This window comes from Aquarana catesbeiana, linkage group LG03, assembly GCF_042186555.1.
Source record: "Aquarana catesbeiana isolate 2022-GZ linkage group LG03, ASM4218655v1, whole genome shotgun sequence".
Lineage (NCBI taxonomy): Eukaryota > Metazoa > Chordata > Amphibia > Anura > Ranidae > Aquarana > Aquarana catesbeiana.
The window spans coordinates 228,442,901-228,461,205 of NC_133326.1; the positions used below are offsets into that span (position 1 = coordinate 228,442,901).

The 18,305-nt window shown below is 42.1% G+C and overlaps 2 protein-coding genes across 7 annotated transcripts in view; one reads left to right on the top strand and one right to left on the bottom strand.

The window, feature by feature from the left end:
• The window catches only part of WNT2 (Wnt family member 2), a 160,266-nt gene extending 150,747 nt beyond the window's left edge, over window positions 1-9,519 (top strand). The window contains exon 5 of the mRNA XM_073619830.1: window positions 8,510-9,519. Coding sequence (XP_073475931.1) covers window positions 8,510-8,739 — 230 coding nt within the window. The 3' untranslated portion in view covers window positions 8,740-9,519. The remainder of the gene's footprint in view (window positions 1-8,509) is intronic.
• A 3,412-nt stretch (window positions 9,520-12,931) lies between these two features.
• ST7 (suppression of tumorigenicity 7) overlaps window positions 12,932-18,305 on the bottom strand; it is a 257,764-nt gene continuing 252,390 nt past the window's right edge. For all 6 annotated transcript variants that reach the window (XM_073619832.1, XM_073619834.1, XM_073619831.1 and 3 more), the window contains 2 exons: window positions 16,356-16,495; window positions 12,932-13,224 (listed from right to left, as the gene is read on the bottom strand). In XM_073619832.1, coding sequence (XP_073475933.1) covers window positions 13,129-13,224; window positions 16,356-16,495 — 236 coding nt within the window. In that variant the 3' untranslated portion in view covers window positions 12,932-13,128. The remainder of the gene's footprint in view (window positions 13,225-16,355; window positions 16,496-18,305) is intronic.

The following is an 18,305-nucleotide window of genomic DNA, read 5'->3' on the forward strand; positions in this document are numbered from 1 at the left end:
TTAGCTGCGTTTACAAAATGTAGAGCCAGGGATTTGCAGTATAAGGATCGTGGAAGGGATGTGTGGTGTAAAATGTATTGTACAGGTGTAAAATCTGGTGTGTAGGTGGTAATCTTTGTTATATTTTTCATGTATTTCCTTCCAGAAGGGTTGTACTTTCAAACATGTCCACCAAATATGTAACAGGGTACCACGTTCATTTCCACATCTCCATAGGGCGTCTATAAAAGTTTTATAGTATGCCGCAGATAGGCCATCTGGTCTAAGTTCTTCTATGGAGATTGGGCAGTCTAGTATGTTTGAGTCTAGTGAGGACAGTGTTTTTGGGCTATATTTTGAAAGGAAGTTTGTTATTGCTGACTGGCAAGCGATTTGTTCTTTTGGTGAGGTTGCTTCAGAGCCGGTTCACACAGGGGCAACACGACTCTGGCCGTGACTTTGCAAGGCGACCTGGACATGACCTGAGCGCGCACCACAGCGCGACTCGGGGCGACTTACAAGGCGACTTCAAGTCACCTCCAGGACAGGTGACTTTCCAGTGGCCAATCAAACAACAATCAGCTCTGTGGGAGGGAGGGGGGAGGGAGGGGTTTGCCTGAGAAAACAATTTTCTCTTCCTGTATTGTTGCTTCAGTTAAGACACGATCCGACTTTGGAGGCAACTTCCATTGAAATCAATGGGTACAAGTCTCCTAGAAGTCGGATTGAAGCAGTACAGGAACCTTTTCTGAAGTCAGAGTGACTTCAGTAGTGTACATTAAGACGGGTCTCATTGGGTAACATGGAATTTGACATGTTGCGTGACTTGGGGCAACCAAGGGCGACTTCAAGTCGGATCCAAAGTCGCCCTGTGTGAATGGGCTCTCAGGGTGAAGGTTGTAGAGGTTTGTATAATATTGAACAAACTGAGAGGCAATATCTGTATTAGAATACGATAGACTACCATCTGGGCCTTTTATGTGGTGGATCGTAGATTTTACTTGTTTGGCTGTATATTTGCGTTTAATATTTCTTTCTAGTTTTTCTAACAGTTATTTTCTAGCTTGCGCGAGTTCCTGAAGTGTCTGTTCAGTCTGTGATTATTTATGCACTGCTTCTAGTGATTGGATTTGTGTAATGATTTTATCTATTTGTGCTTGGTATTCTTTTTTTCTGTGTAGCTGCTGCAATGAATTCTCCTCTTATTACACATTTGTGTGCTTCCCAAATTGAGATTGGAGACAGGGCGGGATCAATGTTCTCTTTGAAGTAAGTTTGTAGGCAGGCTGTAAACTTTGTGGTCAGATTTTTATCTGTGAGTAGTGAGGCGTCCAGACGCCAAATTTTGGAGTATTTTTCTTGAGTGGGTATAGTCAGGGTCATGGTGACTGGATTTTGGTCTGAGAGAATTGCTGGCTCTATGGTGGAATTGGTCAATCTATGTAGGTCTGTTTGTTAAAGAAAGAAATAGTCAAGTCTAGAATATTTGTTATGAGGGACAGAGAAGTGGGTATTATCACGGATGTTTGAATTTAAGGTACGCCACGTATGGTGTACCTGGAGTTCTTGTATCGAGAGGTTAATTTTTTTCAGGACTCGATAAGGAATAGAGGTCGTTCCATTAAATGTATCTAATGTGGGCTGAAGAGGGACATTCAGATCTCCTCCCAAAATTAGCCCCCCAATTTTGAAGGTGGATCGATGTGATGCTATAGAAAAAATAGGTTTGTTTTGTGTTTTGACAGTATATGTTTGCTATTGTGATTGGTTTGTTATATATAGATTACCTTTTAAAAAAAGGTATCTCCCTTCAGTATCCGCAAGAGTGTGTTATGTTTATGGGTAAATGTTTTGCGATAAGTATTGATACCCCTTTCGTTTTTGTTTGGCAGTTGGTTGATTAGTGGACCGTAGGAAAAAAATGATTGGTCGGTTTAGGTATTAGATTCGTTCTGAAATGTGTTTCTCGGACCAGTACAAAGTCTGCTTTTTGTTTCTTAATTAGAGTCAATTGTGATCTTTTTTCTGGTATATTAAGACCTTGGGCATTGATCGATACTAGCTTCAGTGTTTTGGATTCTTGTTTTCTTTGTAGCATGTTGATCCTTTATGTTGTTAGAGTGTTAGGAGGAGTGTGTACACGGGAGGCAAGGAAGAGCCTGCTAGCTTGCCTAAGATGGGGATTGGGATAAGGATCTTTACCGGGGGGGAGTCAGCAGAAAGGAGATAGTTCACAAGGTATCAGTTATATCTTTTTAGGAGGCTATCTGCTGTGGGGTATTATAACCTAGATTGGACTCGTGATGAGAGCCTAGGCCTGGTAGAGGATGTAAGAAAAGTGGTATTTATATAGAGACATTTTGAACTGTGCATTTGTGAAAGTCTCCAATGGGTTTCTGGAGTATGGGTCGTGAATTATGGAGCCCATTTCTGTTCAGTGAATAGATTTCCTAACTATGTTTCAGCTTCAAATCTTGTTGGTTATATTGACATTTCGGTGTATGAAATCATATGTGGGCATGAGAACAAGGTTTACATGGATTTCGCAATTGGTCGATAATTGCAAAAGTGTTTGATTCGAGTTTTTTTTTTTTTTTCCCCTTTTTTTCAAAATGTGAGTTGTTTGCCTTGTTCTCATCTCAACAATTTATTTCTGAGTTTGTTCAATGACACTTTGAGAACCATGACAGTTTGTGTTCAAGTTAGACTTGTGACAATTGGTAGTCACAACTGGATGTGTTCTACTTCTTTAAGCGGCTGCTTGGTTTTTGAGTATTGTATGAAATTTTGACATTGCGGCCATTTTGAACTCTCCAAAATGTTAAAAAAAAAAAGACACAACTGGTATCTGTATATTCTGCATAATAACTGTGTTCATTCTTTAAACATGTTTTCCAATCTTACCTATACAGCTTCTGTATGTATATATATTTTTTTGAACCAATTAAACTTTTAAGTTCGATTACCACTACTGGTGATTAAATCTTTTGAAAATTGCGATCAACAGATCAACTTTGCAGTGCCTAAAGGAACTATTAAGCAAACATATTATTCCTGTATATATGGATGAATTTCTGTATGGTACTTCGCTGCAGACCAGAATGTTATGACAGATTATGTTTCTTGTCTGGGCCTCCTGTGGGCAGGCGAAGCGGTGGGGTTTGGGCCCTGTAAGGATCTTCGGAAATTCTGATGAGGTGCATCTGGTCTTGGTGACGTCTGTAACGGAAGGACTGTGTTTCCATTCTATCTTCTCTGTGGTGTTCTCCCATTAAAGAGGGAGGACGGAATTCTGCATACCATTCAGGAATTTGGACCATAGGATTGCCTAGGCAGTCGCAGAATTGTGGAGGGTCTTCCGGTACTTTTAGTAGAACTGTTCTTCCAGCTGTAGTTGCCGAGAGGCAGAAAGGAAATTTCCATTTATAGTGAATCCCTCTTGTCTGCAAAACATCCAATAACGGTCTCAGATCTTTGCGATGTTGCAGAGTTATGTTTGAGAGATGTTGATATATTTTGATATCGCTGATTCATGGGTTATATGTATTCTATTGCAAACTTTTCTCAGTATTTCCTCCTTAATGCAAAAACTGGTTAAGCAGCAGATTATGTCTCGTGGTGGATCTGTGTTGCTCCCTTTTGGACGTAATGCACGGTGTATTCTTTCCATCTCAATACGTTCTGTGGCTGGTCTTTCTAGGAGATTGTTAAAGATGGCTGTCACAGTTTGCTGTATTTGATCAGATTCAATTGACTCTGGGACACCACGGACCCGTAGATTATTCCTGCGTCCACAGTTGTCAAGGTCTTCCATGTGTCTTTGCATATCTCCTAATTGCAGTGTATATGCATCTTGAGATGTTTGGAGCTGATCTATTTGTGTCTTATGCTGGGCAGCAGAGACTTGAACCTCCTGTACTCTATCTGCAATGTCCTGTATGTGCTGGCAGAGATCTGCTATGGCTGCAGAGAAGGCTGCTGTGAGTGTTTCTTTAATGTCATTAGCCCCACTGCATGGAGGTCATTTAAGCAGAGAAACCTCAACTTTATACGTTGGACAACAAAAAATACATTATTTTGCATTGTTGTTCAGGTTAGGTTCATACTAATGCGGTGCACAATTCGTACGCGTTTCCCACACTGCATTCAAACCGCACTGCCCTTGCGATTCACAATGGGTGTCAGTGCAGTCTTAAAGTAGGACTATAGGCAAAACTTTTTTTTCTTCATTTTGGATAGAGCAAGGGAGGGTTATAACCTCTATCAGACTTTTTTTTTCACCATCTGTGTGCCATTGTGGAGATTTCCCTTCACTTCCTGTCCTATAGCCAAACAGGAAATCTCTGTAAATCAAGGGAATTCCTTGGTGATCCCCAGGCCACCAGAACTGGTGTACCCATTGGAAGACTTCCCCTCTATTACTGTTCTGGGGACAACACAAAATGTGGGTAATTTCTTTTACTTTCAATGATAATGGTAAACAGAACAAATAGAGAAGGTGAATCTCCTTAACGGGGGGCACAGACAGCAATAAAAACACAGAAGTGTTCTAATCCCTCTCCACTCTATCCAAAACCAAAGAACAAGTTTTGCCTTTAGTTATATTTTAATGGCACCTCAAATGCAGGTTGCAAATGCAGTGCATTTGCTGGGACCGGATCGCATAGTAGAAAATGACCAGTTCCTCTGTAATTCACATGTGGTTCATAGAATGCTTTAGATAAGATTTATTGTCATTGTAGAAAACAAATTCACAATGAAATTACATTTCTACTCCACACATATTTCATACATGTGGTAAATGCATGGTTAATAATTGTGATGTAGGAATAATGTGTGGAGTAGAAATGTAATTTCAGTGTGAATTTGTTTTGTACAACAATAAATCTGATCTAAAGCATTCTATGAACCACATGTGAATTGCATAGGAACTCGTCGTTTTCTACCATGCGATCCGTTGAACCAAGCGTTGAGGTTTTCTTTTAAATGTCTTTTTTTTTTTTTTTTTTTTTTTTTTTTAGGGAAAAGCTTTGTAGCTAGTTACTTTCATTTTTAGTATGCAAGGATGCGCCCCTAGTGGATTCCCAACTGTGTACCTAATATTTGCTACACTTTGATTTAGACATATACTTAGTTGTATCCCTGTTTAGCCTCCAGTTACACCCGTGAGTGGAGAAATATGGGAGATTTTATTGCTGGCCTCTGAGACTGCTAGTTTCCTGGACATGTCCAGCTTTATTACATTTGAGGTACTGATCAGGAAAAAGTATGCATGAAATGAAAGAGAAAAGTCAGAATTTCTTATTATTATTTTTTAGGTCGGTGGCTAAAAAAGTGCCAAGGCATCAGCAAAAGAGAATCTTGTGACATTTCTTTTAAATACATACATACATGCACACACAGGCAGCGCTATAATCTCCAAAAATACAGTACAAATATTAAAAAAAAAAAGCGCCAGGGTGTGGCTTTACAACGACCATCAGTGACCTCAGCACGCCGCTCCGGACACAGCGTTCTCTACCGCTGGAAAGGGCAGGAGAATGTGGTAGGAGACACCACGCTATACCTGTATGGTCTGCTGATGCAATCTTGTTTAATGTTATGCGTGTTTGCAACGTTGTTTCGGTAAGTGCAAGTCCTAAGAGGGGGTGTTTTGTGGAAATGAATAAATCCTTTTAAACTGGATTACTCTATGGAATTTCCTTTTGATTTGAATCGAGTGTAATACTGTGTGATCCAACCCTCTGGTGCAACTTTCCCTGGGAGATTTGAGGCAGAGAGATCAAACCTATGTTATTTGAAGGGGGATGCGAGTGCCCCCCTGTTTCTGCACGTGTGGAGGTGTCGGTGACAGCTTATCATTTTGCAAGCAGAAATTGAACTTCTCTCTGGACAGTCTCACAGATTTAATATAGAATCTAGCTGCAATATATTATGGACTCTTATCGTCCCCCGATTGGGTTTTATGGTAGCAGCTTTAGCCCTAATTGGCCACATATTATTCCGATTGAGGAATTCATTCTTTTTCACCTAATCCAGAAGCGCTTGTTTAAGTAGGAATAGGCGCAGTTTTTTTTACATATTTTCTTTATCTTTTAAATATATGCTGATCTGCAAACGCCAAGCTCCTAATCTCCAGATTTTTCTTGGATCCTCAGAAAGTAACGAAGCCACAGGCCTGCTTTGGCAAGCAGTGAGAACTAATATGGTTTTATGGCTCACTTGTCTTTTGCTGAAGTCTGGAACCATAAAATACTCCTTCAGGGTGGAGAAAGGTATGAGAAGTCCATTGGTCTTCTCTACATACTATGAACCTGGAAGTGATCAGTGAAACTCTAGACTACTTTGCTTGTAAATAAGTGGTGTAATCACTCAGTTGCATGAAATCAAAACTATATATAGTTTAGTGATTGAAAAATAATTTATGTTCTAGCACTATCCAGGGAGTTTAATAGACACACATAGAAACTCCACTCCAGCAGGTGACACAAGGGCCTCATGCACACACGGACATTAGATCTGCTGCTCCTAGGGGTGTCTGGCGTTTTTTTCTCCTGCATCTAAACTCCCCTGTGTGTTAGCATATGTGACCATGCATACAAAGGCATTTAGAGGCGGAAGAAAAACCCCACAGTCAGTGCATCCAGGAACAACAGCGTTTTGATGGAAAAAAATGCTTGACGTGCCTAAACAAACACATGTAAACGCACTTGAGCAATAATACATTTCAGCGGCCAGAATAAAATCTTATTCTGGCCAATAAGAAGGAATTAATGCCCAAGCGCTTTACACACCTAAACTTGTTACAGAAATTTAAAGGTATTTTCAAGTATTTTCTCTGCCGAAACTTTGCTGCCAGCAGGGGTAAGGGGTCTAGGGTAGTTAGCAAAATGTCCAGTGTGCATGAGGCCTAAAAGCTCAACTGAAATATGTCTCAGCTTGGCGCAAATGTGCCAAAACTGGGGGGAGGATTCCCATGAAGCTGTGAAGATCCAGCATTGGACTGAAACCCCAAGCCCACTCAAAAAAATTATTTTCTGACTAAAGTTCCACATTAAACTAAATAAGTCCTGCTAAATCACTTTCGGTTGGCCCCTTTTTCAAGCATAGCTATGTAAAACATTAAAAATAAGTGTCTATGCTGTTGAATATTCAGTAATACTGTCTCACCCTGCTCTGCACATGCTCAGTTGCTCACTATTTAAAGTCACTGTGCAGAGTTTGTAGAGGCGATCTGCGGACAGCCTTAAAGTGGAATGAAACCCTCCTATCCTTTACAGCCAAGGAAGCTCCTTCTGTTTGATCTGCAACTGTCATGGTGCTACACATGAGATTAGTTATGACACCAGCCATTTGATGGTTTGACAATTTGGTTGCGGACACAAGCAAATGTGACAATTAGCAATCTCAACTTTACAGGAATGTAACAGTTTTTTGAAACCGTTAAATCAATGGTTTTAGTTCCACTTCATGATTTACTGATGTTCAGGGGCTTCGGGCTTCAACAAAATGGCAGCCTCCAGCAAGAAAAAAACAGGAGCAATGCTGGAGGCAAGTTACATCACACTAATTTTGGTAGCATAAATTGTTAATGTTCTTTGCTGAAGAACATTATTTTTTATCAAGTTAACTGCTTGCTGACCGCGCTAAAGCCTAATGACGGCTGCAGCACGGTCGGATAACTCTGTGAGGGCGTACTATGACATCCTCCCACAATCTCGCTCCAGTGTGCCCCCGGGAATATCCGTGACCGCCGGGTCCATCAAGGTAAACGGCCGCTGATAGCAGGCGTTTACCACGTGATCGCTCCGTCAAACGATTGAGCAATCACTTGTAAACAAACTGGCATTACGTCCGGTTCGTCTCTCCCCTCTGTATCGATCGGTACAGAGAGAGAGATCAGAGGCAGCAGCGCTGTGGGCTGGATGTGCAGTGTCCACAGCGCTGATATGTGGTAACTCCAGCACTCATCAAGCCATCCATCCATCCTGATCAATACTCATCCATCCATGCTCAGCCATCCCATCCATACCCAGCCGCACCCAGGCATACTCAATCATGCTTAGCCATCCCCATCCACGTCTCATCCATCCCCATTCATGCCACTAGAGTTCCTCACAAAAGTGTAATAGGTAGTCAAATTAGATTTGATATTTATGCCCCTAGAACACCTGACAGTGCTTCCTGCATGTTGGGCCTCTCTATGTGGCCACGCTGTGTAAAAGTCTCACACATGTGGTATTGCCGTACTCAGGAGTAGCAGAATGTGTTTTGGGGTGCAATTTATGGTATGCATATGCTGTGAGAAATAACCTGCTAATATAACAATTTTGTGAAAAAAAAAATTGATTTTGCAAAGAATTGTGGGAAAAATTCAAAATGTGAGAGCACCGAAAGCTGAAAATTGTTCTGGTGAGGAAGGGGGTTTAAGTGCCCAGTGGGTAAGAGGTTAAGGAAGAATCATTCTTCAAAAATGTTTGAGACTGGCAGTAGAATAGTTGTAACATCACCTGCTCTTTTCATGACCTAGGCTCATTTGGAACAGCTGGCAGAGTTTGCAACCAGTCATCACGTGGAATGGATAGCTGTGAAGTCATGTGCTGTGGAAGAGGATACGATACCGCTCGCGTTACTAAAATGGTAAAGTGTGAATGTAAGTTTCACTGGTGCTGTGCGGTGCGCTGTAAAGACTGTCTGGAGACTGTGGATGTGTACACATGTAAAGCCACCAAAGATGCAGCCTGGAGGGAGAAAATGTAGGTGTCCAGGTCACTGTTCTACCTTCTCCGAAGACATTTGTGCTGTAAATAACTGTGGATTGAAGAGTTGCTCTATTCCTTTATACCACTTTTAAATTATAATAACTTATATTGTAAATGGAGTCTTTATTGCAACAGTTACTAAAATATATTTGAGCTGTCATTTAAAGATGTGTAATTTTCAGTAATGTATACTCCAAAATATGTATCGTCTACTTGTGCTCACACAGAACATACTTGATGGTTGTTTTTATTGAACCTGCCATCATTAAACAAGATGATACATTTGTGCTTTCCCAGTACAGAATGTGTATGTTTGTATCATCTGAAATGAAGACCTGATACTGCAATCACTTCACATACCAGCAATTTAGTCTTCCTATCTCATCACTTTACATCTGTGAAATAAAAAATAAATTGGGTAAAGTGATCATGTCTTTTTATATTGCCTTGCACATTCTTCAAATTTGTAAAATATAACATAAAACAGTTGCTATATATAATTACAACAAGTGTAGCCTTTTAATGAAGGTTAATTAGTGTATGGAAGTTTGGTGTGTCCAATATCTGGCCTGTGTTGCAGCCATTGCTCTTAACGCGGAGTTCCGCCAATTTTCTTTTTTTTTTTTAAAGTTAGCAGCTACAAATACTGCAGCTGCTGACTTTTAAAATATGGACACTTACTTGTCCAGGGTGCCTGCGATGTTGGCCCCCGAAGCTGATCTGTCCCTTGGCTCTCGGGTGGAGGCGCTGCCATCTACGATAAGGGAATCAGGAAGTGAAGCCTTGCGGTTTCACAGCCTGGTTCCCTACTGCGCATGTGCGAGTCGCTCTGCGCAATCCCACTGGTCCCTGCGTGTCTCCCAGAAGACAGCAGGGGGGGGGTGGTCGGAGGAGGCGTCAGATATGGCATAGATATCCACGGATACTGCGGCTATCTATGCCCGGAAGTGGGAGCAAATACCTGGATTATACAGGTATCTGCTCCCCCCTCCCCCTTGAAAGGTGCCAAATGTGACACCGGAGGGGGGGGAGGATTCCGAAAAGCGGAAGTTCCATTTTTGGGTGGAACTCAGCTTTAAATTTATTTACACCTAACTGCAACAGTTACTTTGATGCTGTTTTATTAATAGCCCAAGACAATGTGCAGCATCAAAGTATTGTGATGCAAACTTTCTGCAATGAGAGATCACCAACAGACATAAATGAAGCGTCACGGTTTGTGCTAGTTGCTTTCTACAACAAAAAGTCATGTAAAGCAGGTGACATTTCACACAATTTTATATCATGTACTTTATGTGAAGGTTTCACCACCATTTTGCATACAAAGTAATTTATTAGGCATGAGCCTATTGATTTATTACCCACATGTGGCCTGTAAAGGGTAGTTCTAATGCTATTACCATGAAAGAAATCCACGCTTTTACATTTTAACCACTTGCCGACCGGGCCATAGTCGAAAGACGTCTGCAGCGCGGTCGGCTAGTTCTGGGTGGACGTCCTCCCAGGATACTGCTCTCGCGCGCCCCCTGGGGCGCGCACCCGAGAACTTCCGTGACCGCCGGGTCCATAGGACCCGGCGCATCACGGATCACGGTAAACGGCCGCTAATCGCGGCCGTTTACCATGTGATCGCTCCGTCAAATGACGGAGCGATCACATGTCAACAGTTCATCCCTCCCCTCTGTGTACCGATCGGTACAGTGTGAGAGGAGAGGGGGAGGGATCGGATGGCAGCACTGCTGTGGGCTGTATGTGTAGTGCCCACAGCGGTGCTCAGTGACAATTGCTGTCACATCCATCCATCCCTCCATGCTCAGCCATCCCTGCAATACTCTGCATAATAGCCTGCAATACTCTGCATAATAGCCTGCAATACTCTGCATAATAGCCTGCAATACCCTGCAATACTCTGCATAATACTCTGCATAATACCCCGCACTACTCTGCAATATACCCGGCACTACCCTGCAATATACCCTGCAATACTCTGCAATTTTTAACCAGTTCCCGCCCACAGTCATATGACGTCCTTGAATTTGAGCGGGGATATCTGAATGATGGGTGCAGCTACAGGCATCATTCAGATATCAGCTTTTTCAGCCGGCGATTTCCTACACCATAAGAATGATCATAGCAGCTGTTCCACTGCTTGATCGTTCTTATGGGAGGCGAGAGGGGACGCCCCCCCCTTCCCGCCACCCTCCGGTGCTTCTACCGACTCACCGCTAGATCGAAGCCAAGATCGTTTTTTTTTTTTGTTTTTTTTTCAGGCTTCCCAGCCTAGAGGTGAGATGTGGGGTCTTATTGACCCCATATCTCACTGTAAAGAGGACCTGTCATGCCATATTCCTATTACAAGGATGTTTACATTCCTTGTAATAGAAATAAAAGTGATCAAAAAATTTTTTGGGGGGAAAAAAGTGTCAAACTAAAATAAATAAAGTAAAATAAACAATAAAAAAAAAAAAAAAATTTTAAAGTGCCCCTGTCCGTGTGCTCACATGCAGAAGCGAACACTTACGTAAGTCCCGCCCACATATGAAAACAGTGTTCAAACCACACATATGAGGTATCACTGCGAACGTTGGAGCGAGAGCAATAATTTTGGCCCTAGACCTCCTCTGTAACTCAAAACATGTAACCAGTAAAAAATTTTAAAGCGTCACCTATGGAGATTTTTAAGTAGCGACGTTTGGCACCATTCCACGAGCGTGTGCAATTTTGAAGGGTGACATGTTAGGTATCTATTTACTCGGCGTAACTTCATCTTTCACATTATGCAAAAACATTGGGCTAACTTTACTGTTTTGTTTTTTTTTAAAGCACAAAACTGTTTTTTTTCCCCAAAAAACGCGTTCGAAAAATTGCTGCGCAAATACCGTGTGAGATAAAAAGTTGCAACAACCGCCATTGTATTCTCTAGGGTCTTTGCTAAAAAAATATATATAATGTTTTGGGGTTCTATGTAATTTTCTAGCAAATAAATGATGATTTTTACATGTAGGAGAGAAATGTCAGAATTGGCCTGGGTGCTCCAGAACGCCTGAAGGTGCTCCCCTGCATGTTGGGCCTCTGTATGTGGCCACGCTGTGTAAAAGTCTCACACATGTGGTATCGCCGTACTCGGGAGTAATAGCAGAATGTGTTTTGGGGTGTCATTTGTTGTATGCATATGCTGTGTGTGAGAAATAACCTTCTAATATGACAATTTTGTGAAAAAAAAAAAATCTTGATTTTGCAAAGAATTGTGGGAAAAGATGACAATTTCAAAAAAACTCACCATGCATCTTTCTAAATACCTTGGAATGTCTTCTTTCCAAATAGGGGTCATTTGGGGGGTATTTGTACTTTTCTGGCATGTTAGGGTCTCAAGAAATTTGATAGGCCGTCAGTACTTCAGGTGTGATCAATTTTCAGACATTCGCACCATAGCTTTTGGACTCTCTAACATTCACAAAGACCAAATAATATACACCAAGTTGTACTTATTTTTACCAAAGATATGTAGCAGTATAAATTTTGGCCAAAATTTCCAAAGAAAAATTACTAATTTGCTAAATTTTATAACAGAAACAAAGAAAAATTCATTTTTTTACCAAATTTTCAGTCTTTTTTCTTTTATAGCGCAAAAAATAAAAAACCCAACGGTGACTAAATACCACCAAAAAAAAGCTCTATTTGTGTGAAAAAAAGGCCAAAAATTTCATATGGGTAAAGTGTTGTATGACTGAGTAATTGTCATTCAAAGTGTGAGAGCACCGAAAGCTGAAAATTGGTCTGGTTAGGAAGGGGGTTTAAGTGCCCAGTGGTCAAGTGGTTAACAAGCAGTGGACCCACTTATGTTTTTTTTGTTTTTAAACAGCTCAATATAACTACTAAAGAGTGGCATGAAACCTTTAGTACCTTGCTTTAGATATATTTACGAAGCTGATTCTTGAAAGCTAAGGGACACCGAGTAGGGAATGTTGTGAAAAAGTTCCAAAGGTCTTCCTCCTATTGCTCACATATAGCACTGAGACGGCTTCTTTTTCTGTTCATCCACAAGAATGAACTTTAGTCAGTAGTAATGTTAGCGGATATAGAGCATTATCTTCTGTAGGAATTGGACTAAAATTATTAGATTGGCCGGTCACCAAAAATATTTGTATGGTGATGAAGTACCACATTGTAAATTCAATAAAACATGCTGCTGCCATACACAAAAGTTTTATTTTAAAGAATCGTTTTCTGCTCCTGAAGGCAAAATATAGCAGAACTGAACATCATGTTTTCCCATTAACAACAAAAAAAATTTGTTTCTGAGAACAGTCTATTCTTTTTAGGTAATTGGTCTTCTGTTAGTCATGCGGCTGAGTTGTTGGGTTCATCTTGTAGTGCTGCAAAAGTGTCAGATTCGAGTAAGTTGGTGCCACAAACTGGAGGGGAGTATGCTTTCCACTTTCTCCATGACAAAGTTTAAAGGTGCAAACAGGGTGCTCAAGAACTGTTAAGAAAATGACCAAAGATTAGAATGAGGCAGACAAGTTTTCAAAAGTTTCTTTAAAAACAAAAAAAACAAAAACCACGTTTGAGTAGTGTTCTCATACAATACAGCTTCAGATTTATTTTACACACACGCATAAATGCCCTCAGTATGCTAGCGTACATTGTGTAGGTGCAGTGTCACTATGAATCACATGATTTCCGTTTTCTTTTAAACTTTATTGAACGGTCACAAAATGACACTCCACCTAACTCTTTGCACCACAGCATGCTGCATGAAAATGCATATATTGCTGCATTTTTACACAACACACAGAAAAAATTGTTGTTTTCTATGTGCTCTTGCATTGATCTATGCAGATCAACACATGGTGTGAAAATTCTGGATAAAGTAGGGTAGTGTTTTTTAACCTTTTTCTGGCTCGAGGCCCCCCAGTCTCAGACAAGTTCACATTACTGTGTGTCAGGAACGTGTGTGTGAAATCACGCATGAAGCAGACAAAACATGCTGTTCTTTAGCAGACACGCGGGTGGGTTCCAGTAATTCTTTATGATATCCCCACGCATTGGAAAATGCGGCACGTTTCAGTGTGTGCCAAATCGGCTATTTTAATAACAGGCTTCTGCACTTCTTTCCCTGTGTTTTTGTTGGTAGGGTAGCCTATTAAAACGGATGGGCTGCCCTACACACAGCTGCATAGATGTGAACCAAGGGCTCTTTCACACGTTAGGTTGGGGAATGGTAAAACCATGCTGTTTAGCCATGTTTCCCACCCAACTATTAATCTTTTAGCTGCCAAAGCCAGGGTCGTACACATGGAGAATTAGGCCATCCTGCAACTGTGCCCATTGCACATGGTTGCGGTATGGTGGTGTTGCTGCATTTAGGGGATGAAAACAGGCAGTGATGTTGTGACATATCTTCACCATCTGCCAAATGTCTCTTAAAAGAGAATGGAGCATTGATCACTTTTCAGAAAAACGGCAGTTTGGATTGTATGGGTTTAGGGCCCAAGATTAAAACTAACATACACACACACACACACACGTTCAAAAATTTGTAGTACTGTACCTTTACCAGCACTGCCATGCACTGCACTTCAGGGGGAGGCAGATAGCAGAGGATTAGGAAAGATGCCACCCTCCTTCCCTACTATGCACTTCACTGTCTTTACCTAGCTCTTGCTGTACTGATTTACAATTTGGCAGATCAGTGGGAGCTCAGTCTGATATCTGAATGACCTTATCCATGATGCCATGGCACCCTGGTTGTAAAAAGCTGGAGTAGGGAATAATTAGGAGTTGTTCGTGTTTACACAAAATTTGCTCCCTTTTGATATGGTAAATACCTGTATACAACCTGAAAGTGTTTTGTTGTATCGGTTAGGTGAAAACCATATACCTGGGCAATACACATAAACATACTGTGTACAGAAGGAAGAGCGCTCCACTCTAACCTTTAGCTTTCTGTATATATATATTTTTTTGCTGCATTGAACAGACCACCATGGCACCTCCCTTTGGTCTCTCCAGCCAAGGTGCAGCAATAAAGTATACAGCAACTAAAGATTTATAATATAGCCCCGGATTCTGCCAGATTTCTGGTCACGTGATCATTTTCTTTATTATCTGGCTCTGCTGACGCTTACTAGTTACATTGTTCCCACTACATAATACTTCCCCCTCAGAATGTTTTGTTCTGTGGTCCTGTCCTAGGAGGCAACACTGCTGTCCCTGAGACATATCACGCAATGAAAATAAAACAAAGAAGCCTAAGTGAGAATTGTCAATTACCAGTAAACTCCAAATCTTGGAGTATAGTACAGGGTAGGAAGTTATAGACCATGGGTTATATTCTGCTACCTTAAGGTGAATGAACAATTGCAAAGACTTTGCCCCTGTGCACCCTCATATTGCCCCACCCACTCCGTAGGACTCCAATTTTGTAGCAAGCAATAAGAGGTGTCCTGTACTGTATTCCAAAATATAGCAATTCCCGGTAAGTTAAAATTCCCATTATCTTAATCGTACAGCACTAGACAGGAAATCATAGACCAGGGGTCTCCAAACTTTTCAAAGGGCCCGTTTACTGTTCTTCAGACTTTGGGGGGCTGGATTGTGGCCAGTGGGGGTAGAAAATGTCCCAGGCCCAGCATCAGTGAGAATAAACATGGCCTCAGGGTTGTTGGTCAGTAAGAGAAGGAATGCTACACCATTATTGGTATCAGTGGGAGTAATAGTACCCCATTGTTGGTGTCAATAGGAGGAAAAGTTCCCCATCATTGATTATAGTGGGCTGACTAGTGCCCCGTCATTCATGTCAGTGGGAGAAATTGTGCCTAATATCTTTGGGAGGAACATTGCACCAAGGGCCGGATAAAGGCTAGCAAAGGCCCACATCAGGCCCTTGGGCCACAGTTTGGAGACCAATGTCATAGACCATGTGATGTCCCCAAGCAATAACGTGATGGGTAGGCAACAATAAAACAAACTGGCCCACAAAAACAGACCCGAAACACTCAGATGACAGCGTCTAGAACCTTGCAGCCAAAGCTCGTATCAGCAGAAGCCTAAATATCCACCCTGTAAAACTTTGAGACAGTATAAACATGAGACCAGGCAGCAAACCTGCAAAAAAAAATGCTTATATTAAAATTGGTTCAAAAGGTTTTTTTTTTTTGAAGAACTGATGCTGATCAGCGGGTGCTGGGCACTCGATGTCCGCCAGCAACCACCAATCGTCAGTCAGAGAAGCAGAACAGAGATCTGTCTATGTAAACAAGTAGATGCAGGCATCATTCAGATATCCCCACGCAAAGTCCAGGAAGTCATATGATGGCCTACGGGCGGGAAGTGGTTAATGTACTAAAAACTGATCCGCGTGTTGGGATGATATTCACAATATATTAGGACACACTGTAAACTACTTACTTAAAAGTAACACTTTATCTATAATCTACCACTGGAAACTTTTTTGAATCAAACGTAGAACATTTCTTATACTGTACTCCTGCTGTACATATGAGCATAAAATGTGTTTTAACGTACCAAATGTTACCAAGCACTAGATTTAAATAAACCAACACACATAACAGGTTGTGGTACGCCAATATCAATGTGAGAAATACTTACAGCTTTTGCAAAAACTCCCATGAGTTCTGGGAACTGATGTGTGAGAAGAGCCAGCATAGCTGTGAAAGAGCATAGGCCCGCTGTGAAGAGTATGAAGAAAGGAAGTTCTTTCTTTGGATAGACTGAAACTTCATGGAATGCTAAAAACAATGAACAAGGATTTAGGGGGTTACTTTTGAAAAATTAAAACACCATTAAAAAGCAGTATTTGGCACTCGAGTTGTGTGACAAGAAGCTCACATTTCTTTTAGGATAATGCACCAAGTCAATGCTCTAGAAACACAGAAGGTTTGCAAGAGGAAAGCAACATCCAGTGCATTGCCCATCTCTTGAAAACACAACATAGTTTTACACTGACATTTCAGATTCTATGCTACCCCACACACAAATGTGTATGATAATGTGGACACTTTGGCAATGCAGTGCAGGAACCAGTGATAGGGATGAGGGCATGTCTAAGCTCCACTCTTATGTAAGCCACCTGATTCATGACAGATCCTGAGGCTTACTTTCCGAGGGAACGCTGGATCTTAGAAACCTCTGAGGGGGAACCCCCCGTAACTCCAGCTTGTAACCGCGGGATATAGTTGAGGTGACCAAGTTGTCCTGAACTATTGTTCTCCAAATGTCCGCAAAGTGCAGCAGCCTTCCCCCCACCCGATAGAGTGGGGGGCGTCCCCACGAAAGAAGGGCTTGGTGCTGGGTTAAGAGTTTTAGACCCAGGGCTTTTTCTGGCCCTGTCCTTGCGGCTTGCCCCTGGCTCTAGCACCCTGTTGGTGGCAGAACTGCCTTGGCGCTGAGACACTTGAGGAAGCAGTCCCTGACTGCTTTTAAACGAGGGATGCCTGGTGCTTTTCTTCACAGGAAGTAGAGAACTCTTCCCTCCGGAAATCTTTTGGATATACTTGTCTAAATGATCACCAAATAAACGTTCCCCATGAAAGGGGAAACCTGCCAATAACTTTTTACAAGGAAGCTCGGCTGACCAGTTCTTAAGCGACAAAAGTCTGCGCATATGTACAGACAAGAGAGCCAAATGAGAAACCTGCTGTACTGAATCCTTTAAGACGTCAACAGCAAAACACAGCGCTCGAGGAATATCTGTCTTATTTTCAGCCAGATCATCCTCCCGGTTAGGCCGTCTGACCTGATCCTTTACGGACTGATAGATACCAATTGCTGCAACAGCTGGCTGAATAGCTGATCTGTCCAAAGAAAAGGAAGCTTGTAATAATGACTCCAATTTCTTGTCAACAGGGCCTTTCAAGCCCTTTGTGTTATCTACCGGATAAATTAAGTTCTTGTTTAACCGCTTCCCGCTCATCGGCCGTCAAATGACGTCCACCCAGAACGACCGCTCCTGCGCATCGAGGCTATCGGTGGTGCGGTGTGTCAGTCTAACACACCGCTACACAGATCTCGGTAAAGAGCCTCTGACAGGGGCTCTTTACCACGTGATCAGCCGTGTCCAATCACAATGTAAACAGGAAGAGCCGTTGATCGGCTTTTCCTCACTCGCGTCTGACAGACGAGAGCTGATCGGCTGCACTCCTGACAGGGGGGTCTATGCTGGATTGTTAATCAGCGCAGCCCCCCCCACGGATGCCCATCCAGGACCACCAGGATGTTGCCAGGACCACTAGGGATGGCCAACACACTGGACCAGGGAAATGCCAAAATGCCAATCAGTGCCCATCCCCAATGCCTGCCAGTGCCATCAGTAATGCCTAACAATGCCATCTATCAGTGTCGCATATCAGTGCCCAGCAGTGCCGCCTATCAGTGCCACCCATAAGTACCCATCAGTGCAGCCTTTCAGTGCCCACCAGTGCCACCCATGAGTGCCCACCAGTGCCGCCTATCAATGCCCATCAGTGCTGCATATCAGTGCCACCTCATCGGTGCTGCCTTATCAGTGTCGCCTTATCAGTGCCCGTCAGTGAAGAAGAA